The sequence below is a fragment of the Bufo gargarizans genome, chromosome 4 (assembly GCF_014858855.1).
Source record: "Bufo gargarizans isolate SCDJY-AF-19 chromosome 4, ASM1485885v1, whole genome shotgun sequence".
Taxonomy (NCBI): Eukaryota; Metazoa; Chordata; class Amphibia; order Anura; family Bufonidae; genus Bufo; species Bufo gargarizans.
In genome coordinates this window covers 401,177,001-401,199,612 of record NC_058083.1, presented here as the reverse complement: position 1 = coordinate 401,199,612, position 22,612 = coordinate 401,177,001, and the positions used below count along the sequence as shown (strand labels likewise).

Genomic DNA, 22,612 nt, shown 5'->3' with positions numbered 1-22,612 from the left:
TGTTTGTAACTTTGTAAATGCCCCTTGCGACAAATATTGTTGCAGTTGGCATCTGTGCCCCACCCTTGTGACTTTCTGAGGGGGCGTGACAAAGACGGGATTGGGTGGGGCCAACTGGTCCACCTTATTTATCTTCGTCAATGAAGACAGAAGTCCATGGAAGCTCTGGGCTGCTGTACATTTCATTCTGGTGCACAGACAGCTGTAGGATGCACCTAATTTATGACTAGGCCTGTGCCTTGCCATGAATTAGTCACATCCTCCAGCAGTGCAGGAGATTTCAAAGACTGGCATAAAATGCCAGTCTGATAAATCTGCCCCATAGTTGTTCTTCACCTGATTAAAACATTGTGTTTCTTTTGTTGATCCAAGGCTGTGTTCCCGGGTTTATAATTTTTTCCTAATAATATAAATTAGGCGTTTGGTGCAATGACGGCATCACCATTGCTCTCATTGCACCCAAATTCCAATCCTTACTGTGGCCAGCTGTTCCCTCGCTGCTTTGCCATGGCGGCGTCCTGTCCATTAAAGCAGTGAGGGAGGATGTAATGACAGCAGGTGACTCCCTTATTGCACCTAATTTGCACATTAAGAAAAGGTATAAGAACTCTGTAATGGAGCCTCCAAAAGCAAAAAATCACTTTGAGGGCCCTTGCACACTACCGTATGCCCTCCGAGACATACGGTCCATGAGCGGGCCATATGTCCCAGAGAGACATTGATCGTGTGCAGGGGAGCGCACAGCATTATAGATTACAATGACGATGTGCACGTCGGGTCATCTGCGGGACTATTGTCCCGCACTCATATGATCATTGTAATCTATGATGTTGTGTGCTCCCGTGCGCACGATCAATGCCGCTCCAGGACATATGGCCCGCTCACGGACCGTATGTCTCGGAGGGCATAAGGTCGTGTGCAGGGGCCCTAATACGGTGAACAGCAGCTATGTGTCTATGCAAATAATTGAATAGGGAGGTCGCTGGTCACAGATTCCTTTTCAGATGGTCCCGATAGTGGGCTTAACTGTGCCTACAGATATTGAGGATTGAAGTGCGACTTCTTAGGAATTCAGCATTGAACAAAAGGAAGTACTGCTTATTTGATCACACTTCATCATTTGCAAGCTAGACAAAAAAAGTCTATGGGCTCGTGCACACAAGCGTGTTATGGTTCAGTGCATGGACCTTGTGTTTTAAAGCCAAGTATGGCCTCTTTCACACAACCGTATGGCTTTTTCAGTGTTTTGCGGTCCATTTTTCACTGATCTGTTCCGTTTTTTTTTTTTTTCCGTTTCTGTTCAGTTTTTCCGTATGGCATATACAGTATACAGTAATTACATAGAAAAAATTGGGCTGGGCATAAAATTTTCAATAGATGGTTCCGCAAAAACGAAACGGATACGGAAGACATACGGATGCATTTCCGTATGTGTTCTGTTTTTTGCAGACCGATTGACTTGAATGGAAACACGGAACGTGATTTGTGGGCAATAATAGGACATGTTCTATCTTTCAACGGAATGCATATGGAGTACATTCCGTTTTTTTTGCCGAACCATTGAAATGAATGGTTCCGTATACGGAACACAAAAAAGTCCCGTAAACGGAAGAAAATAAAAAATAAACGGTCGTGTGAAAGAGGCCTATGGGTTTGGATCCCATCCTGTGAAAACAGAAGAGATACCATCCTTGGCTCTGAGTATACAGCACCTGCTCTGAACTATAGTATACTTGCGTGCACAATTCCTATAGTAAAATCCTTCCAACCTTTGGAAGGTTGTTGGTGTTTTAGGATGTAGGTGAGTCTCAGACCATAGGAGAAATACCCTCATGAAATGCTGTATACTTGTGTATACAACAGAACCTGTACAGTTGGGGGTGCTTATATGGTGTTCCTGACTGTTCACATCCTGAGGTCACCACTGAGAATGTTGTTCAGGCATTGGAATAGTTAAACCTAATTTATGAATGGCTCTGTGTTCAACCTCTAATGTCCAAATATTCTAAATACCAGGCTTTGGGCAGTAGCACCATACTTTACTGATCTTAATCCTAACAACGATCCCTGCGCCTTAATGACGTTCCCAGAGGTGAGTCCAAGCTGTGCTCCTTCAGAAACCCCATATAAGCATTCCCTTTCTGTAGATCTTCAGTGGTCTTTGGTTAAAGCTGACAAATCTATAAAGTGCAATTGCAAATTTGTAGATCCAAATGTTCTGTAGTACTTGTTCTATACTTAGTAGTACAGATTAATTTTCATCTACCAAGTACTATATCTCCTTGGCATATACCTGAAACTGTGGTGTCTTCACTACCTTCTTTACTCCAGAAGTAAAGAACATATAAGCTATACTGCTATGATCAGTCATGGTGTTACCATTTGTATACAGTATGGCAAGCCAAGTGTATCATGCTATAAATTAAACTCCACAGAAAACTCAAAAACCTCTAGTATAATGGTAGATTACTATGTTATAATGAAAGGTACAGAGAGCCGTGTCCTCAGACTTGGGATTTTGTTGTAAAACTGTATCTATTGTATAATATTTCTAAAAAGTTACATTACTAATTTGAATGAGGTGTGATGTAATAAATATCATGATACATTTTTATCGCAAATTAATTAATAAAAGTCCATCCTAAATAAAGCAAAAGTGTGTGTCACGTGTGCATATTTAAAGAAAGAAGATGGCACTTAACACAGGAATATATGAACCTCAGTGGCTTCCTTAGGCTTCTTTCACATCTGCGGTTTTCCTAGATCCGTCATGGATCAGCAAAAACGCTTCCATCATGACAATACAACCGTCTGCATCTGTTATGAATGGATCCAGTTGTATTATCTCTAAAATAGCCATGACAGATCAGTCTCTAAAACCATTGTAAGTCAATGGATGACAGATCTGTTTTCTATTTTGTCCTAGAAAACGGATCCGTCTCCATTGGCTTACATTGGGAGTCATGACGGATCCACTTTGCTCCGCATCCCAGGACGCACTAAAAAACGCTGCTTGTAGCGCTTTTGTGTGCGTCATGGGAACGCAATGCATTCTGGTGCACTCCGTTCCCTTCAGTTCAGTTGTGTCCCCATTGACAATGAATGGGGACAAAACTGAAGCATTTTCCCCTGCTATTGAGACCCTATGGCGGATCTCAATAGCGGAAAGGGAAACGCAGATGCGAAAGTAGCCTTATCCGACAAAGCTGAGGAAGTGTCTACCTACCTACTTGTCTTGGGTTTGTAAATCTTCCTGTTTGAAGCACATAAAGGATATTGTTTAATGACTGTACACCAGTCGATGGATTTTTATCCAGTAAGCATTTATTTTACTCTGAGCTGGTTATACTGTGCCTTGCAAAAGTATTCACCCCCCTTGAGTTTTTGCTTATTTTGGTGCCTCACAACCTGGAATTAACATGGATTGTTTGAGGATTTGCATCTGTTAATTTACAGGACATGCCGACAACTTTGAAGATTTTTTTTTTTTTTTTAAGCAAACAACAAATAGGACAAAATAACAGAAAAAGTCAATGTGCATAACTATTCACCCCCCTCTTGCTTAGGTGTTGCAGCCTCTGGGGCTTTTCAAAAAAGGTGTATATGTAATGACAGATCATGTGACACTTAGATTGCACACAGGTGGACATCATTTCACTATGTGACTTTTGAAGGTAATTGGTTGGACAGACTTTTGGTCTGTACTGTATATGGTAGATTGCATTACTGAGTGATTATATCAGGGACATGCGTTTTGCACACTGGACATACTGAGGAGTTGCTAAAAGGTACAGTTGTGTTAAAAAATTTTCAACCCCCAATGCTGTAAAGGGTTTTAGGGAATTTAGTGTACATTTGTAATTGTGTTCAGAATGAAATCTTACAAGTACTTTTTAAAGAACCAAATGCAACTAAAATGACATCATTTGTTTTTGTAATACAGTATTAAATGTTTTTTTTGTGATTTCTTCATTGACACAATTATTCAACCCCTTAAAGACTACCACTCTTAAGAACAGAGGTTCATTCAAGTGTTTTCGATCAGGTATTGAAAACACCTGTGGATGTCAAGGATCAGCAATCAAGCATAATAAGCACCAATTATTAGGCAGATTTAAAAGGACTGTGATACTCAGCTCCTTCTAGACATTTACTGGTGTATTTACAAACATGGTGAAGTCAAGAGAATGGTCCAGGAAGACAAGAGAAGAGGTGATTTCTCTTCACAGGAAGGGCAATGGCTATAAGAAGATTGCAAAGATGTTAAACATACCAAGAGACACCATAGGAAGCATCATTCGCAAATTCAAGGCAAAGGGCACTGTTGAAACGCTACCTGGTCGTGGCAGAAAGAAGATGCTGACTTTGACTGCTGTGCGCTACCTGAAGCGCAAAGTGTAGTAAAGTCCCCGTGTGACTGCTGAGGAACGGAAAAAAGATGTCAGATGTGGGTACTGAAGTTTCAGCTCAGACAATAAGGCGCACACTGCGTAATGAAGGCCTCCATGCTGGAACTCCCAGGCACACCCCCTTGCTGTCTCCAAAGAATAAGAAGAGTCAACTGCAGTATGCCAAAAGTCATGTGGACAAACCACAAAAGTTTTGGGATAGTGTTCTGTGGATTGATGAAACAAAATTAGAAGCGTTTGGGACCATGGATCAACACTATGATTTGGAGGAGGAAGAACAAGGCCTATGAAGAAAAGAACACCTTGCCTACTGTGAAGCATGGCGGGGGGTCAATCATGCTTTGGGGCTGTTTTGCTTCTACGGGTACAGGGAAGCTTCAGAGTGTGCAAGGTACCATGAATTCTGTTCAGTACCAGGAGATATTGGATGAAAATGTGATGCAGTCCGTCACAAACCTGAGGCTTGGGAGACGTTGGACCTTTCAACAGGACAATGATCCCAAGCATACCTCCAAGTCCACTAGAGCATGGTTGCAGGTTAAAGGCTGGAACATTTTGAAGTGGCCATCTCAGTCACCAGACTTAAATCCAATTGAGAACCTCTGGTCGGACTTAAAGAAAGCAGTTGCAGCACGCAAGCCTAAGAATGTGACTGAACTGGAGGCCTTTGCCCATGAAGAATGGGCGAAGATACCCGTAGATCGCTGCAAGACACTTGTGTCAAGCTATGCTTCACGTTTAAAAGCTGTTATAACTGGAAAAGGATGTTGTACTAAGATTGAATGTCACTTGGGGGTTGAATAAAACTGATAATGATGTGAGCACAGAAAAGACATTTGTGGTTATTTCATTATCAATGTTATGTTATATTTGTCTGACTTACAAGTGCCTCTTTGATTTAATTGTAAACAAGATGACTGAAATGATCAAAATCAATGTCAAACTGGCCAAAACACTCAATTTCAGTGGGGGTTGAATCATTTTGAACACAATTGTATAAACTTGAGTGCATGTAACTAAGTTTTAAGCACCAATGAAGCATCTGTAAGGAAGGATGTCCGAGACTCCCTCTCTTGTATTCCACCATGACTGGGTGTTCACTATAGGCCTGTGAACCACCATGATGAGCAACAAGACCCTGCCCAGTGAATACAGATGATTGTTTTTACTATGTACGTGATTTGTCCGTTTATGTCTTTATCACTGTTAGAACTCATTCACATGACCGTGGTTTGGTTCCGCATCCGAGGAGCGTTTTTAGCGGCTTGGGTGCGAACATATTCCTTTCAATGGGGCCGTAAAAGATGCGGACTCCATGTGCTGTCTGCATCCGTTGCTGCGTTCCGTGGCCCCGCAAAAATTTTAAGTCATGTCCTATTCTTGTCTGTTTTGCGGACAAGAAAACGCATTTCTATAATGGGCCGTCCCTTCTGTACCGCAACATGCGGAAGGCACACGGGCGGCATCAGTGTTTTGCGAATCCGCAATTTACGGACCGCAAAACACGGTGTGAATAAGCTCTTAGTAAACGCATTATTCATTTAGACTCTGTTAAGTTTATCTCAGAATTCATGGTAAAAACTCTTTGTAAAACACGATATGTAAGCAAATAAACTGCACTGGTCTAAAGGGCCCTTTAGACGGGCAGAGAATCTGCAAAATAATCGCTAACGCGCGTTCAAAGGAATGCTCGTTAGTGACTATCTGGTGGCGTAAAAGTACGGCCGATTACCCGATGAGTGATCAAAACGCTAGTTCAACGGGTAATAGATCAATCATACAGACACACAAATCGTTGTTTGCCAGCAGCAGATCGTACAGTGAGTCAGCATGGGGAAGAGCGATGGCATTAGCTATAGCTCCTCCAGATATTGTGGAGGAGATTGCTACATGTAAATACAGTGGTCACCTCCGCTGACAACCAGGCGATTGTCGGAAAGGAACGATTCCTTCCCAACAATCTGCAGCTGTATCATCCTGTCTAAAAGAACCTTAAGACTCTATCCAGATACTTGAAAATCCATTTCTCATAGATTGGAAAAATGAAAAAAATGGCCAATCAATAGAAAATAGAGGTCATAAGGTGAAGAGGCACAAGTACCACAAGCAGTTACGCCCATATTTCTATGCAAACAGAGCTCCCACTAATCCACGCTCCAGAAAGGTGTTGGCATTTCTATGTTTTCTGAGGGCATAATGACCCTGTGCGCCCCCATTTACCTATTGGAACAAGACTCTTACTTACAAACTCTGTAAATGGCAAACACACATACTAAAGCAGCCTATTCATGTGTGCACTGGAATTAGACCCCCCCACATCAATGTAACAAGCCCTATGAGCACTCCAGTCTACCAGTTATTTTGAAGACCAACCTCTTGTACATAGGTGACGTGTATGTGCATTGGTATCACTTGAACAGTGAACCTGGATTAACTGAAAGTAGCGGCATTTTGTTAAGTTCTCTTGCACATGAACATCGTGTGGCCGATTTGCACGGGCACTGGCCGTGTGCACCCCGCATCACGGATGAATTCAAGTGAATGGGTCCGTAATCACTGAGATGTGATCGGAAGTACTACAGAGTGCTTCCGCACCGCAAAAAATAGAACTTTTTTGGACGGATCACGAACCCATTCAAGTTGCCTGTGCATTGGGGACCCTAAATCGCGGCCCCAAATGTAACGGATGCATAACGTTCGTGTGCAAGAGGCCTAAGGGCTGTTTCATACGAGCGGATGCCGTGCGTGACATCCGCTCCGTGAATGAAGGTCAAGACCCGATGCGGACTGCAGAAGCACGGAGCAGTAACATGATTGATAATGTTCTGTGCCACTCTGTGATCTCTTTACTACGAAATCACAGTGACAACTTTATCTCACTGTGATTTCGTAGTAAAGAGGTCCCAGAGAGGCACGGAGCATTATCAGTCATGTTACTGCTCCGTGCTTCTGCTGTCCGCATCGGGTCTTAGCCTTCATTCACGGAGCGGATGTCACGCACGGCATCCGCTCGTGTGAAACAGGCCTAAGTCTTGATTTACCTATCGTGCAGAACCTGCCTGAGGTCGAAGGTATCTGTGTACTTTAATTCTTAAATTGCTTTTGCCATGAAAATGTTTTATGGATATGTCAATAGGATGTATTATAACCACAAAGAATAGGGTATAGATGCTAGGACCCACACTGGTCCTGACAACAGATAGAGATGTTTTTGTCTACCGTGTCACTCGTCACACCTCTAAGGTTCTTATGGAGAAAATGCTGCTTGCGACTATTGCTGATTCTTGTCTCATTACCTAACCGAAAATCTATTGGAATAATATAAAGAGGGCGGGAGCATCACAAAAAAAACCCATCAAAATAAATTTCTAAACACATCTAAAGTCTGGGTTTATAAAGCGCAGCTGTCACATGTAGAAGAGCATGTGCACCACCCGCTAATAGAGATTCGGCGCATACAACAGCCATGGTGTGTATCAACTCGGCCTAATCAATCAGCAAGTTAGGACCTATATTTACAGCCACTGGCAATAACTTAGGCCTCATGCACACTACTGTAATTTTGGTCCACGTCCGATACGCATTTTTTTTTTGCGGATCGCACACAGACCTATTAATTTCTATGGGTTCACAAAAAAAAAGATGTCTTCTGTGGGCTGTTCAAATCCATGTGGCTGTTCCGCAAATTACAGGACATGGCCTATTCTGTCTGTTTTGCGGACATAAATAGCCAGTTCTAGTAGAAAAATGCGGCATGCGCATGGACGGTATTCGTATTTTGCGGATCACAAAATGGATACGATTATGTGCATGAGGCTTTAAAGAAATGTATTCAGATATCTATGCATTCATGTTGGGACAATGAGCAGAAATGAAGGGGGTCATTTATCAAACTGGTGTAAAGTAGAACTGGCTTAGTTGCCCATAGCAACCAGAGTCCTCCTTTCATTTTCCAAAGGAGCTGTCCAAAATGAAAGGTGGAATCTGATTGGTTGCTATGGGCAACTGAGCTAGTTCTACTTTACACCAGTTTGATAAATGTACCCTGAAGTGTTTTGGACTTTTTCAATTGAATACTGTCCTGTGTGGATAAGGTTGCATTGAGACCTGCTAATGATTGAGAGCTGCATTTCCATTTCCCATACAAGGGGTACAGAAGAACATCAGCTAAATAGAAAAATCCATAGACGCATGTTAAAAATAATGTAATTTACAAAAATGCCACTTCGGCCTGATACAATAACTATCTTCCAGATCTTGATGATTACAATTGGAAATCTCAATTATATCTTTACAATAGCAACAACTTCCAGGTTCACGATAGAGTCCATGAGGTGAAACGCCAAAGAAGATAAATCTCTGCAGGATATGTATTTTGATGTCCGTGCAGATATTAGATGGTTTGGTGGTGCATGTCTGCAGAAAAGAAAAAATACATATATATGTAAATTGAACATTTTTTCTACCACTTAGCTACATGTAAGATAAACCAAAAATATCAGAATTTTTAATCCAAATAAATGGTCCTATTATGGCTGTGTGGATCCACTGTGCCAACCAATCGGAGTGGTTGGCTGCTAACCCACGGGAGTCAGAGACACAAGAGCAAAGCACCAAGGGACCAGGCAATACTCATAGACAGGCAGAGTTTGTGCAAATCAGTAAGGCTACTTTCACACTAGCGTTCGATCGGATCCGTTCTGAACGGATCCGATCCGATCATATTAATGCAGACGGTGGCTCCGTTCAGAACGGATCCGTCTGCATTATATTGGCAAAAAAAAGCTAAGTGTGAAATTAGCCTGAGCCGCGTGCCCTGAATTTTGGACTGGTTTAGGCTAGTTTCACACTAGCATTCGGCTGTCCGCTCGTGAGCTCCGTTTGAAGGGGCTCACGAGCGGACCCGAACGCTTCCGTCCAGCCCTGATGCAGTCTGAATGGATGCGGATCCGCTCAGAATGCATCAGTCTGGCGGCGTTCAGCCTCCGCTCCGCTCAGCAGGCGGACACCTGAACGCTGCTTGCAGCGTTCGAGTGTCCGCCTGGCCGTGCGGATCCGTCCAGACTTTTACATTGAAAGTCAATGGGGGACGGATCCGTTTGAAGATTGAGCCATATTGTGGCATCTTCAAACGGATCCGTCCCCATTGACTTACATTGTAAGTCTGGACGGATCCGCACGGCCAGGCGGACACTCGAACGCTGCAAGCAGCGTTCAGGTGTCCGCCTGCTGAGCGGAGCGGAGGCTGAACGCCGCCAGACTGATGCATTCTGAGCGGATCCGCATCCATTCAGACTGCATCAGGGCTGGACGGAAGCGTTCGGGTCCGCTCGTGAGCCCCTTCAAACGGAGCTCACGAGCGGACAGCCGAATGCTAGTGTGAAACTAGCCTAAACCAGTCCAAAATTCAGGGCACGCGGCTCCGGGTCAGTACGGTGAACAGGCATGGGTCAGGTCAAGCAGCAGAGAGACAGAAGTCGGTACACAGGCAGACAAATGGATTCTAGTTATTGTGCAGGTTCTAGCAAGCTAGAAAAGACCTGAGGAAGATCTAAGAGATTGCACAGGCAAATGGTGGAACAAACAGCCTAGCATATATAGGAGAGTTGATTAGCTCATTAGAAACTAATACACACACACACACACGAGGAGACCTAGCAGCTAGGCAGCATGGAACACAGGAGTCTGGCAGCTGGCCCCAGGCAGAAGCTATGTGATTGATGCGGCACTCGTGCCTGGCCCAGATAGCAGAATGGCAGCGGGCACAGAGCATGACAGGTCCACAATATCTATACTGTAAAACCACCATCTCAATAACAGAATGTAAAATAATAATAGCTTAGGGTATGTTCAAACAATGGGTTTTTCAGGCTAAAAAATACAACACAGAAATTCAGCATTTTAAATTGGAGTCTTACAGTCTGAATTCTATTGCAAATTTGCACTTTAATGTGCAGCAGATTCACTCCATTCAATGGGAATAATCAGCATGTGGCTACCTACCTCAGTTCCTGAGCAGCATCCAAAATTATTCTTTATCACAAATGACAAAACCGGGGACTATATACAGGGTAGATAGGTATGAAATTTACCAGTTCTTCCTTGTCTCCCAGGCAAGTGCATCTCGCTCCCGGATTCCATGTATGCCAGCCCATTCATTAGATTTATAGTAAACTGTTAACAAACCAGAGTATAAACATTAATAACATCTGTTACAAGTGCCAGATTTCAGTTCTATCATATTACAATGTGGTTAATGTGATTTACTAAGCTAAATGCACTAGAATTCTCACCCCATTGGCACTAAAAACCTGGCATAGACCTTACATCAGATTTATTTTAGACAATTTTGGTGCCTCATTAGACAGTTTTGAACAGTTTGTTAAAAAGGAGCACAGAGTTTTAAAATCCACCAACATTTTTGTGCAAAATACTAGTGTGAAATTGTCATGTCTAGGAAGCGCCAAATCTATCATACAGCGTGACTTAATGCAGTGAATTAACTGAGAGAGCTGCGCATGCGCGGTCTTCTCTCCGTTCCCATCCAGGTGTGACAGGACCCTGTTTTGGAGATAGGAATAGATCCCAGAGGGAGATCATGTGGAAATGCCATAAGTGTCCTATATGGGAATACTGCCTTTAAAGGTGCTGTCCTAAACTAGAAAAACACAGACACATCTGTCCACAATTCAATGGTGCTGAACTGTAATACCAGGCACCACCCATGGATGTGGCACATTTTCTGAAAGAAAGCAACCATATGTATCTAATCCTGTGCAGCACCTTTGGGTACATCCACAAATATGTGCAGAAGGTTTTCCTGGCACTGTGGTAAAAAAAAAGCCCCCACTTTTACAGCAGCAAAGCGGGCAGAACGCCGCCCAGGGGTCCCCCTGCACTTCGTAGTATGTCTGGGCGCCGCTCCTTTTAAAAAAAGATCTATGTGGAATCTGTACAGAAATTGACATGCATGGATTTTACATCCACATGTATCTAATGCAGATTTTCTGCAGCCAAATTCGTCCCTCAAAGTTTATTATTTCCCATTGACTGATGAACTAAATTAAAGGGGTTGGCTACCATACGCATAAAAAATAAAAATAAAGGGTCCCAGATAATAACTAAAGCCACAAGGTATTTGTATCATGAGAGATATACAGATATACTGTGTACATATAATTTTTCCAATGTGTTCAGCACAGCATTCTCCTATCGGCTGTGTGGGCCGAGCAGCTTCAAAGTGAAAGTAAGAATCCCAGCATGCATCACAGCAAGCATCTTCCGAGGAGTGGTTACATGACATCCCTGGCCAAACAAAACAAATCTTGTTTTTTCTGTGTCACCATTTTCTAAACTATACTTTCTTATTTTTTTCTACCAATCATCTTGTGCATGGGGTCATTTTTTGCTGGAAGCGTTGATGTTTTTATTGGTACCATTTTTCGGGTACATATGATTTTTGGATCATTCGATATTACCCTTTATGGGTCAAGGCGATCCACTGCGGCTGCCCCACCATTGGTCTTTGTGCATTGCGGGGCGCAGCACGGCCACAGGGCACACACGGACATGTGCAAGAGGCCTAAGCCTGATCAGGCTCCTGCCTTTAGCAGGAGCCTGATCAGCTATACCAAGGCAAACCGGATGCCTGTGGTAACCATCGGGACACTGCCACAGCAGCGCAGCGCCCCATAGGGGAGCTCCCTCCCTCTGTTAACCTATCAAGCATCTTGCCACTGCCACAGCACAGCAGCAGCAGCCAGATGGGAGAGGGAGGGAGCTCCCTCCATCTCTTAACCCCTTACATACAGTGGTCCCTATGGACCACAGCATGGAAGGGGTTAAACGGCCGACATCGGTGCCAACACCAATGTCAGCCGTTTCAAGTAGAGTGTGAGTTGTATATTATAGCTGACACTCTGCTGCTAACCGCTCGGCCATCCTAAAACAGATCGGGGTGGGAGTAGGATCAGCAGCGCTGCCGCCGGCCATCCTGAAATTAGAAGGGTAAATAAAAAGATTACCAGACAGATTTTTTTTAAACAAAGTATATTTGGAATTTTTTTTTTTACTCTGCCTCCAACAATGCTGTGTAGAGTACTGATATAGTGGCCAACCCCTTTAAGCTCAGGGTCACCTACAGTTCCTTATAAGACGAAGTACAAGTATTAGATATCCAAATAGATTTATATTTACTGGATAATACTTCAGAAGAAATGATAATTCATTATTACCTTCTAAAACTGAGGGAAATCTCCTGTTCATTGTATGCCGGAAATCTGATGGAAAGCGAGCACAAGATTAATTAGAAGGAAAACGTACGAAGACTCCTACTACTTGTCCCTACCACGAGAACATGAAGACATTAGTTCAGTCATATAGCACTTATATCAACTTATATTCTTACTGTTAGGCCTCATGCACACGACTATGTATTTTGCAGTCCGCAAAAAATACAGATGACGTCCATGTGCATTCCGTATTTTGAGGAATGGAACAGCTGGTCCCTGATAGAACAGTACTATACTTGTCTGTAATGAGGACAATAATAGGACATGTTCTATTTTTTGTGGAACGGAAATACGAACATACAGAAACTGACCCATTAAAATATAGTGTGCAAAAAAAAAGACACGGAACGGACACGGAAAGAAAAAAAAGTTCGTGTGCATGAGACCTTACATCTGCAGGAGATGGCATCAAATCTGTAATCTCAAGAAAAAACCCATAAAAACACGGCAGAGTTTAATCACAGAACACAAAATCCTTTGGACTGCTGATGAGGTACATTAGGCCTCTTTCACATGACCATATGGCTTTTTCAGTATTTTGCAGTCCGCAAAAAAATATCGATGACGTCCGTGTGCATTCCATTTTTTGCGGAACGGAAGGAGCTGGCCCCTGATAGAACAGTACTATCCTTGTCCGTTATGCGGACAATAATAGGACATGTTCTATCTTTGAACGGAACGGAAAAACTGAAACGGAAGATGTACGGAGTACCTTTGGTTTGTTTTGTTTTTTTGCGGATCCATTGAAATGAATGGTTCCGTATACGGTACGCAAAAACAGAACGTAAACGAAAAAAAAAAACAAAAAAAAAAAAAACACGGGTGTGCGCAAGAGGCCTTAGGTAGTGAGACACCAACAAACTACGGCAAAAACCTGTACGCCAAATGGAGAAGACTTAATTTAGTGATGAATCTATCTAGGAGTGTCCGACCTACCAACACTACTCCAAGGTTCACAAAAGAAAATTGGCCCTCAAAAGTAAAATCAGTCCCCAAGCGGTTCTAAATAATAATGTTCTATGTAACAATGAGTCAACAATGGGACTCTGGCTGACAGGTCCCATTATATCTGGTATAAAGCAGATACAGCATGCCACAGTAAGGACAGCAGTCAAAATGGTGGCACCAGTGTGATTGATGGTAGTTCGCGGCTTCATATATAGCATTATTGATGGCACAGCACCAGAGAATTCTTACAGAGTGCATCTGCTCTTCTGTAGCCAATACATAGTTGGGCTATATACAGTCTACTTTTAAAGAGCACCTGAAGGGTCGACCCTGCTGATTAAAATGACACCCAATTGTAAAAATCGGTTATGGCATCCCCAAGAAAAAAATGGTATTTATGCAAATGAGGTATTTAGCGCACCAAGGGCCATGGACAGCATTGAAAGGCTAAGGAGAACAGAAGGGGTGGCCCCGCCCCTTGGTGCACTGAGGCCCTTATTTGCATAAAGGATAAAACTTTTTTCTTGGAAAGACGGGATCATTACAAATCAGCAGTATTAACCACTTAAGGACCACAGGTTTATACCCCCCTAGTGACCAGGCCCTTTTTTTACAAATCGGCACTCCACAACTTTAGCGGTTTATTGCTCGGTCATGCAACTTACCACCCAAATTAATTTTACCTCCTTTTCTTCTCACTAATAGAGCTTTCATTTGGTGGTATTTCATTGCTGCTGACATTTTTACTTTTTTTGTTATTAATCGAAATTTAACGATTTTTTTGCAAAAAAATGACATTTTTCACTTTCAGTTGTAAAATTTTGCAAAAAAAAAACATCCATATATACATTTTTCACTAAATTTATTGTTCTACATGTCTTTAATAAAAAAAAAATGTTTGGGTAAAAAAAAAAATGGTTTGGGTCAAAGTTATAGCGTTTACAAACTATGGTACAAAAATGTGAATTTCCGCTTTTTGAAGCAGCTCTGACTTTCTGAGCACCTGTCATGATTCCTGAGGTTCTACAATGGCCAGACAGTAGAAAAACCCCACAAATGACCCCATTTCGGAAAGTAGACACCGTAAGGTATTCGCTGATGGGCATAGTGAGTTCATAGAACTTTTTATTTTTTGTCACAAGTTAGCAGAAAAAGATGAATTTGTTTTAATTTTTTTTTTTCTTACTATGTCTCATATTCCACTAACTTGCGACAAAAAATAAAAAATTCTAGGAACTCGCCATGCCCCTCACGGAATACCTTGGGGTGTCTTATTTCCAAAATGGGGTCACTTGTGGCGTAGTTATACTGCCCTGGCAATTTAGGGGCCCAAATGTGTAAGAAGTACCTTCCAATCAAAATGTGTAAAAAATGACCGGTGAAATCCGAAAGGTGCTCTTTGGAATATGTGCCCCTTTGCCCACCTTGGCTGCAAAAAAGTGTCACACATCTGGTATCGCCGTACTCAGGAGAAGTTGCGGAATGTGTTTTGGGGTGTTATTTTACATATACCCATGCTGGGTGAGAGAAATATCTTGGTCAAATGCCAACTTTGTATAAAACAAATGGGAAAAGTTGTCTTTTGCCAAGATATTTCTCTCACCCAGCATGGGTATATGTAAAATGACACCCCAAAACACATTCCCCAACTTCTCCTGAGTACGGCGATACCAGATGTGTGACACTTTTTTGCAGCCAAGGTGGGCAAAGGGGCACATATTCCAAAGAGCACCTTTCGGATTTCACCGGTCATTTTTTACACATTTTGATTGGAAGGTACTTCTTACACATTTGGGCCCCTAAATTGCCAGGGCAGTATAACTACGCCACAAGTGACCCCATTTTGGAAAGAAGACACCCCAAGGTATTCCGTGAGGGCACGGCGAGTTCCTAGAATTTTTTATTTTTTGTCACAAGTTAGCGGAAAATGATGATTTTTTTTCTTTTCTTTCAAAGTCTCATATTCCACTAACTTGCGACAAAAAATAAAACATTCTAGGAACTCGCCATGCCCCTCATGGAATACTTTGGGGTGTCTTCTTTCCAAAATGGGGTCACTTGTGGCGTAGTTATACTGTCCTGGCAATTTAGGGGCCCAAATGTGTGAGAAGTACTTTGCAATCAAAATGTGTAAAAAATGGCCTGCGAAATCCGAAAGGTGCACTTTGGAATATGTGCCCCTTTGGCCACCTTGGCTGCAAAAAAGTGTCACACATCTGGTATCGCCGTACTCAGGAGAAGTTGGGGAATGTGTTTTAGGGTGCCATTTTACATATAACCATGCTGGGTGAGAGAAATATCTTGGCAAAAGACAACTTTTCCCATTTGTTTTATACAAAGTTGGCATTTGACCAAGATATTTCTCTCACCCAGCATGGGTATATGTAAAATAACACCCCAAAACACATTCCGCAACTTCTCCTGAGTACGGCGATACCAGATGTGTGACACTTTTTTGCAGCCTAGATGCGCAAAGCGGCCCAAATTCCTTTTAGGAGGGCATTTTTAGACATTTGGATCCCAGACTTCTTCTGGCTCTTTAGGGCCCCTAAAAAGCCAGGGCAGTATAAATACCCCACATGTGACCCCACTTTGGAAAGAAGACACCCCAAGGTATTCAATGAGGGGCCTGGCGAGTTCATAGAAAAAAAATTTTTGGGCATAATTTAGCAAAAATTGATTTTTTTTTTCTCACAAAGTCTCACTTTCCGCTAACTTGGGACAAAAATTTAAATCTTTCATGGACTCAATATGCTCCTCAGCGAATACCTTGGGGTGTCTTCTTTCCAAAATGGGGTCAGTTGTGGGGTGTTTGTACTGCCCTGGCATTTGAGGGTCTCCGCAATCATTACATGTATGGCCAGCATTAGGAGTTTCTGCTATTCTCCTTATATTGAGCATACAGGTAATGAGATTTTTTTTTCCGTTCAGCCTCTGGGCTGAAAGAAAAAAATGAACGGCACAGATTTCTTCATTCGCATCGATCAATGTGCATGAAAAAATCTCTGCCAAAAAAAAAAAATGGAGGGGAAAGGCGTCTGCCAGGACATAGGAGCTCCGCCCTACATCCATACCCACTTAGCTCGTATGCCCTGGCAAACCAGATTTCTCCATTCACATCAATCGATGTGGATGAATAAATCATTGCCGGGATTTTTTATTTTTTTTTTACATACAAAGTGTTTGCCAAAGCATAGGAACGCCGCCTCCTCCTCAGCTCGTATGCTTCGGCAAACGTATCTGTTACTGCAGAGTAGAAATCTCGTCTTGCAGCGCCGCATACACCGACTTGCGTGTAATCTGACAGCAGCGCAATGCTTCTGTCAGAATGCACATCAGTGCTGCAGCTGCTTGATCGCTTGGTCCACCTGGAAGGTAAAAAAACAAAAAAACAAAAAAGAAAAAACCAGGCCGCAACGCAATAATTTTTATTAACATTAACTTTAGAGAACATTAACTTTTCTAAACTTTTGAAACAGAACAATAACTTTTTTGCTTACCGGTGATTTTTTCTTTTTTTTTACCTTTATAGGACAAACCTCTCCTTCCCCATGGGACAATGTGCAAAGCGCAAATCGCCCAAACATGTGGCGAAGTGCATTATGCACTTTGTCCCAGGTGAAAGGAGAGGTTTGTGGCAGCTCTGTGTGAAAGGGCCCTAAGACCCCTGTGTGCCTGTCCTGTGTACGCAATCCCTATGCTAATAGTGTACCTGAGTGTGGAACTTGCGGAAACACTCCCCTATGCATAGGGCAGGCTGGTCAGGACAGTCAGGACAAAAAAAGGTGGTGTCACGCCTTATTCCACCCCTGCTACAGACACGACATCTTTTTCTTGTGGAACGTTGAGTTGGGGTACCAGGATAGACAGATGGGAAGTGTCTGCCATGTAGCCGGCTCACTACATCAGGGCCTTGGGGCACGGACCCTCCTGGATACAGGATTTCCGAAATGATCTCTTCCTGGAATTTTAGGAAGGATCCTGTTCTCCCAGCCTTACTGTAGAGAACAAAACTATTGTACATCGCCAATTGGATCAAATAAACAGACACCTTCTTATACCAGCGTCTGGTTCTGCGGGAAACTAAATAGGGAGCCAACATCTGGTCATTGAAGTCCACCCCTCCCATGTGAAGGTTATAGTCGTGGACAGAGAGGGGTTTCACAATGACACCAGTTGCCCTTTCAATTTGTACAGTCGTGTCTGCGTGAATGGTGGACAGAAGGTAAACGTCCCTCTTGTCCCTCCACTTCACCGCGAGCAGTTCTTGGTCACACAAGGCAGCCCTCTCCCCCCGTGCAGGTCGGGTACTAACGAGCCGTTGGGGAAAGCCCCGGCGACTAGGTCGCGCGGTACCACAGCATTGAATTCCGACTATATGTAAGTGCCGAAAGAGGGCCACGCTTGAGTAAAAATTGTCCACGTATAAGTGGTACCCCTTGTGGAATAAGGGTGACACCAAGTCCCAGACAATCTTGCCACTGCTCCCCAGGTAGTCAGGACATCCGACCGGCTCCAGTTTTGAGTCTTTTCCCTCATAGACCCTAAAACGATATGTATAGCCTGTGGCCCTTTCACAGAGCTTATACAGTTTGACCCCATACCGGGCGCGCTTGCTGGGGATGTACTGTTTTATGCCAAGGCGCCCGGTAAAATGTACTAGGGACTCGTCTATGCAGATGTTTTGATTAGGGGTATACGCATCTGCAAATCTGGATGACAAATGGTCTATGAGGGGCCGAATTTTGTGGAGCCGGTCATAAGCAGGGTGGCCTCTTGGATGACAGGTGCTATTGTCCGCGAAATGCATAAAGCCCTTTGTTAGACCCATGCTGAGGATAAGGCCCAAAAAAAATTTAAACTCGGAAACAGTGACTGGTTTCCACCGGAAAGGCTGGGCATAGTAGCTTTCCGGATTGGCGGTAATAAACTGTGTGGCGTAGCGGTTGGTTTCAGCCACAACTAGGTCATAGAGATCCGTGGTGAAGAACAGCTCAAAAAACTGAAGGGCCGATCCTAAATGAGCCGTCTCCACGCGAACTCCAGACTGGGCGGTGAAAGGGGGCAATACGGGTGCGGCGGAATCAGGGGATTGCCAATTAGGATTTGCCAGCACCTCTGGGAGACTAAGGGTTCTACGGGCCTGTGAACGCGGTGGCTGCGACGGGGGAGTTATTGCACGTGCCACCGTACCAGCTGGAACTGCCCTTCTGGTGCTCGCCACTTCACCAGGGACTACGGCAGTGCTGGTAGAAGGTCCAGGCTGTGCTGCGCTGCTGGTGTATGCCGCACCATAAACAAGATCAGCGCTAGCACCACTCTGCTGCAAATGAGGATCATCATGCAGGGTAGGCAGAACTCTTACATGGGATCGGGTACGTCTGGCCGTAGCAGGGACCTCTACCTCGTCATCCTCACTAGCCGTTAGAGTGCCACTGCTGTCTACAGGTTCATATTCTGAACCACTGGATTCAGCGGATAAGGCGTCCCCATCGCTTTCATCCATCACGGTCAGAATCCTGTAGGCCTCTTCAGCGGAATACCCCTTGTTTGACATTTTGGGTTCACTAAATTTAGGGGGTATTCCTCTGAGACTACCCAGGAAAAAGAGCAAACCTACCTAGTAAAAAGGAGTGCTTGCGAAGTAAAGCTGCGATCGCTAATAAAGATCCAAAAAGCTCAAAAGTGATCTTTTATAGCGGCGCAGCGATTTTACGGTTTTTGCAGTGATCAGAAAAAAAAAAATTCTGTCACTGCGGTGGGGCGGACTGAACGCAAGTGTGCGCACAAGATCAGGCCTGATCGGGCGAACACTTCGTCTTTTGTAGAACCTAAGGTGACCCTAATGTACTTATATAGATCTGATTGCGATCAGTATTGATCACTTACAGATACTATATAGTACTAGTGCTGATTAGTGACAGCGATGACGCTAATCAGCGACTAATCAGTGACTGCGGTGTGGTGGGCTGGGCGCTAAACTACCTAGCAAGTAGCTAACTACCTGGCGGTGATAAGGGACCCTAACGGGGGGGTGATCAATGACAGGGGGGTGGATAAGGGGGTGATCAGGGTGATCAGGGAGTCTAATATGGGCGATCAGGTGCTAAATAAGGGGTTAAATAAATGACAGGGTAATATCTAATGTGTAGTGTGGTGATTTGATGCTACTTACAGAGCTGCCTGTGTCCTCTGGTGGTCGATCCAAGCAAAAGGGACCACCAGAGGACCAGGCAGGAGTTATATCAGACGCTATTTTCAAAATAGCGTCTGACATAACCATTTCATTGGACGATTCAAAAATCCACAGCCTGCCAGCCAATGATCGCGGCCGGCAGGCTGCAGATGAACTTGTGAACTGCGCAATCCTGTGAACGCGCGCTCCTGTGAGCGCGCGTTCACAGGAAATCTCGGCTCACGCGAGATGACGCCAATCGGCGTTAGTGTGACCTGGGAGCGCCGCAGCATTGACGCCTTTCGGCGTTAGTGTGACGGGAGGAGGTTAACCCTACCAGGCAGTGTAACTAGTTTAAAGAGTACCTGTCCAGTCCCCAAGCCCTAATAAGTGCAGTACTACATGAATAGTACTGTTGCCCCCAACTCCAGATCACTGATGTACAGTACAGACCAAAAGTTTGGACACACCTTCTCATTAAAAGAGTTTTCTTTATTTTCATGACTATAAAAATTGTAGATTAACACTGAAGGCATCAAAACTTAGAATTAACACATGTGGAATTGTATACATAACAAAAAAGTGTGAAACAACTGAAAATATGTCATATTCTAGGTTCTTCAAAGTAGCCACCGTTTGCTTTGATTACTGCTTTGCACACTCTTGGCATTCTCTTGATGAGCTTCAAGAGGTAGTCACCTGAAATGGTTTTCACTTCACAGGTGTGCCCTGTCAGGTTTAATAAGTGGGATTTCTTGCCTTATAAAGAAGGTAAATGAGAAGGTGTGTCCAAACTTTTGGTCTGTACTGTATATGCCCATGCTCACTCATGTTCACTGGAATATATTGAGACTCATCCTGGACGCATTTTTGGGCTCATTTATCAAACTGGTGTACCCGGAATATATTGAGAGACTCATTCTGGATGCATTTATGGGGCCATTTATCAAACTGGTGTAAAGTAGAACTGGCTTAGTTGACACCTTTCATTTTTGACAGTTCCTTTGGAAAATGAAGGGAGGAATCTGGTTGCTATGGGCAACTAAGCCAGTTCTACTTTACACCAGTTTGATGAATTACCTCAGAAATGCGTCCAGGATACTCACGCGTCCTCTCAATGAATTTCAGAGCAGGGGGATATGAACATTATATATCAGTGATCCAGAGTCAGGGGCAGCAGCACTATTCACGTAGAACAGCACGTAATAGGGCTTGGGGAAGATGACCCTTTATAGCCTTGACCATGCTTTATCAGAATAGGTCATCAATATCAGATTAGCGTGGTTCCAAACCACCGGCGACCCCATCAATCAGTTGTTTTAAGGGGTCGTGGCACTTATGGTGTACAGTTAAGCATTGACGAGGATGCCATGCACGCACGTGTGCCATGATCCCTTCAAACATTAATGACCTGAGGATAGGTCATTATTATACCACGGCACTGGAGATGTCACAACCTTCAAGCAATTTTGTCACATGAATATGCCACAAAACTAGAAATCCCCATTAAATAGGACCTGCACAGGCAGGTGTGGGATATCCATCTGTAAAATGGTGCAGAGCTGTAAGAACTTGACCTTGGCTTGAATCCATTCTGAAGTACAGCAGGTACGCCCCAATGACGCCGGCCAATTCAAGTGCTAGCACACCCTTGAAAAGCTTGCTGTTAAATTTCACCTGTTGACAATAAAGAGGTTGATGGTGAGTAGTGGCACCATGTCTAGCAAGGGTAAGAACCCACCCAAAACCTGACAACCCTGGAAAACAATGACCACTTAAATTGCAATACCTCAGTTTTATCAGAAAAATGCTACAGACTTTGAGCTCATGCACATGACCGTTGTTGTTTTGCGGTCCGTTTTTTAACGGATCCATTGTTCAATATCTGAGGGTTTTTTTTCTCTGATTTAAGTCCTCTTCCGTTCAGTTATTGCACAAAACATATCCGTATGGTTTCCGGATTTGATCTGTTTTTTTGCGGATCGTATACAGAAACAGTAACTTATTAATCACCAAACACATGAGCAATATGGGCTGGGCATAGCCTTTCTACAGTATGGATCCGCAAAATACGGATGTGTTCCGTGTGCGTTCCATATTTTTTGCGGACCCATTGAATTTAATGGGACCTCGGATTGTGATTTGCGGACAATAAGGCCTCTTGCACACAAACGTTTTTTTTTTCTATTTACGTTCCATTTTTTGCGTTCCGTATACAGACTAATTGAAATAATTCATTTCAATGGTTTGGAAAAAAAACGGATGGTACTCCGTATGGTTTCCGTATTTCCGTTCAAAGATAGAACATGTCCTATTATTGTCCGCATAAAGGACAAGGATAGTACTGTTTTATCAAGGGCCAGCTGTTCCGTTCCGCAAAAAACTAAATGCACACAAATCCGTTTTTTGCGGACAACAAAATACTGAAAAAGCTATACGGTCGTGTGCAAGAGGCCTAATACGACGTGCGCTACTTTTTTGCGGAATAACCATGCGGACAAACGGAAACGGAATGCAGACGTAGTAACTTCAGTATTTTCTACAGCACCATTGAAGTGAATGGTTCCGCATACGGTCCGCAAAAAAAAAAAAAAAACGGAACAGAAGCGGAAAGAAAATACGTTCATGTGCATGAGCCCTTTGGCTACTGAATATGGGTGTAGTTTCAAATGCACACATCAAATTGCGGACACTGGCCGTGTGTATCCCGCACTTTCCGTGGGCCACATTGTTGAAATGCCTATCCTGGTCAGCAAAACAGACTCGAAAAGCACACGCTCTATCATTTG

At 43.5% G+C, this 22,612-nt stretch overlaps 1 protein-coding gene across 2 annotated transcripts in view; it reads right to left on the bottom strand.

Moving 5' to 3' along the window:
- Positions 1–8,589: 8,589 nt before the first annotated feature.
- Positions 8,590–22,612, bottom strand: part of CEBPZOS (CEBPZ opposite strand) — a 29,631-nt gene continuing 15,608 nt past the window's right edge. Inside the window, exons 2-5 of one of the 2 annotated variants that reach the window (XM_044290002.1) lie at positions 21,341–21,500; positions 12,644–12,688; positions 10,502–10,583; positions 8,590–8,825 (exon numbers count right to left, since the gene is read on the bottom strand). In XM_044290002.1, coding sequence (XP_044145937.1) covers position 8,825; positions 10,502–10,583; positions 12,644–12,688; positions 21,341–21,500 — 288 coding nt within the window. In that variant the 3' untranslated portion in view covers positions 8,590–8,824. The remainder of the gene's footprint in view (positions 8,826–10,501; positions 10,584–12,643; positions 12,689–21,340; positions 21,501–22,612) is intronic. The other variant, XM_044290003.1, reaches the window with a different exon arrangement.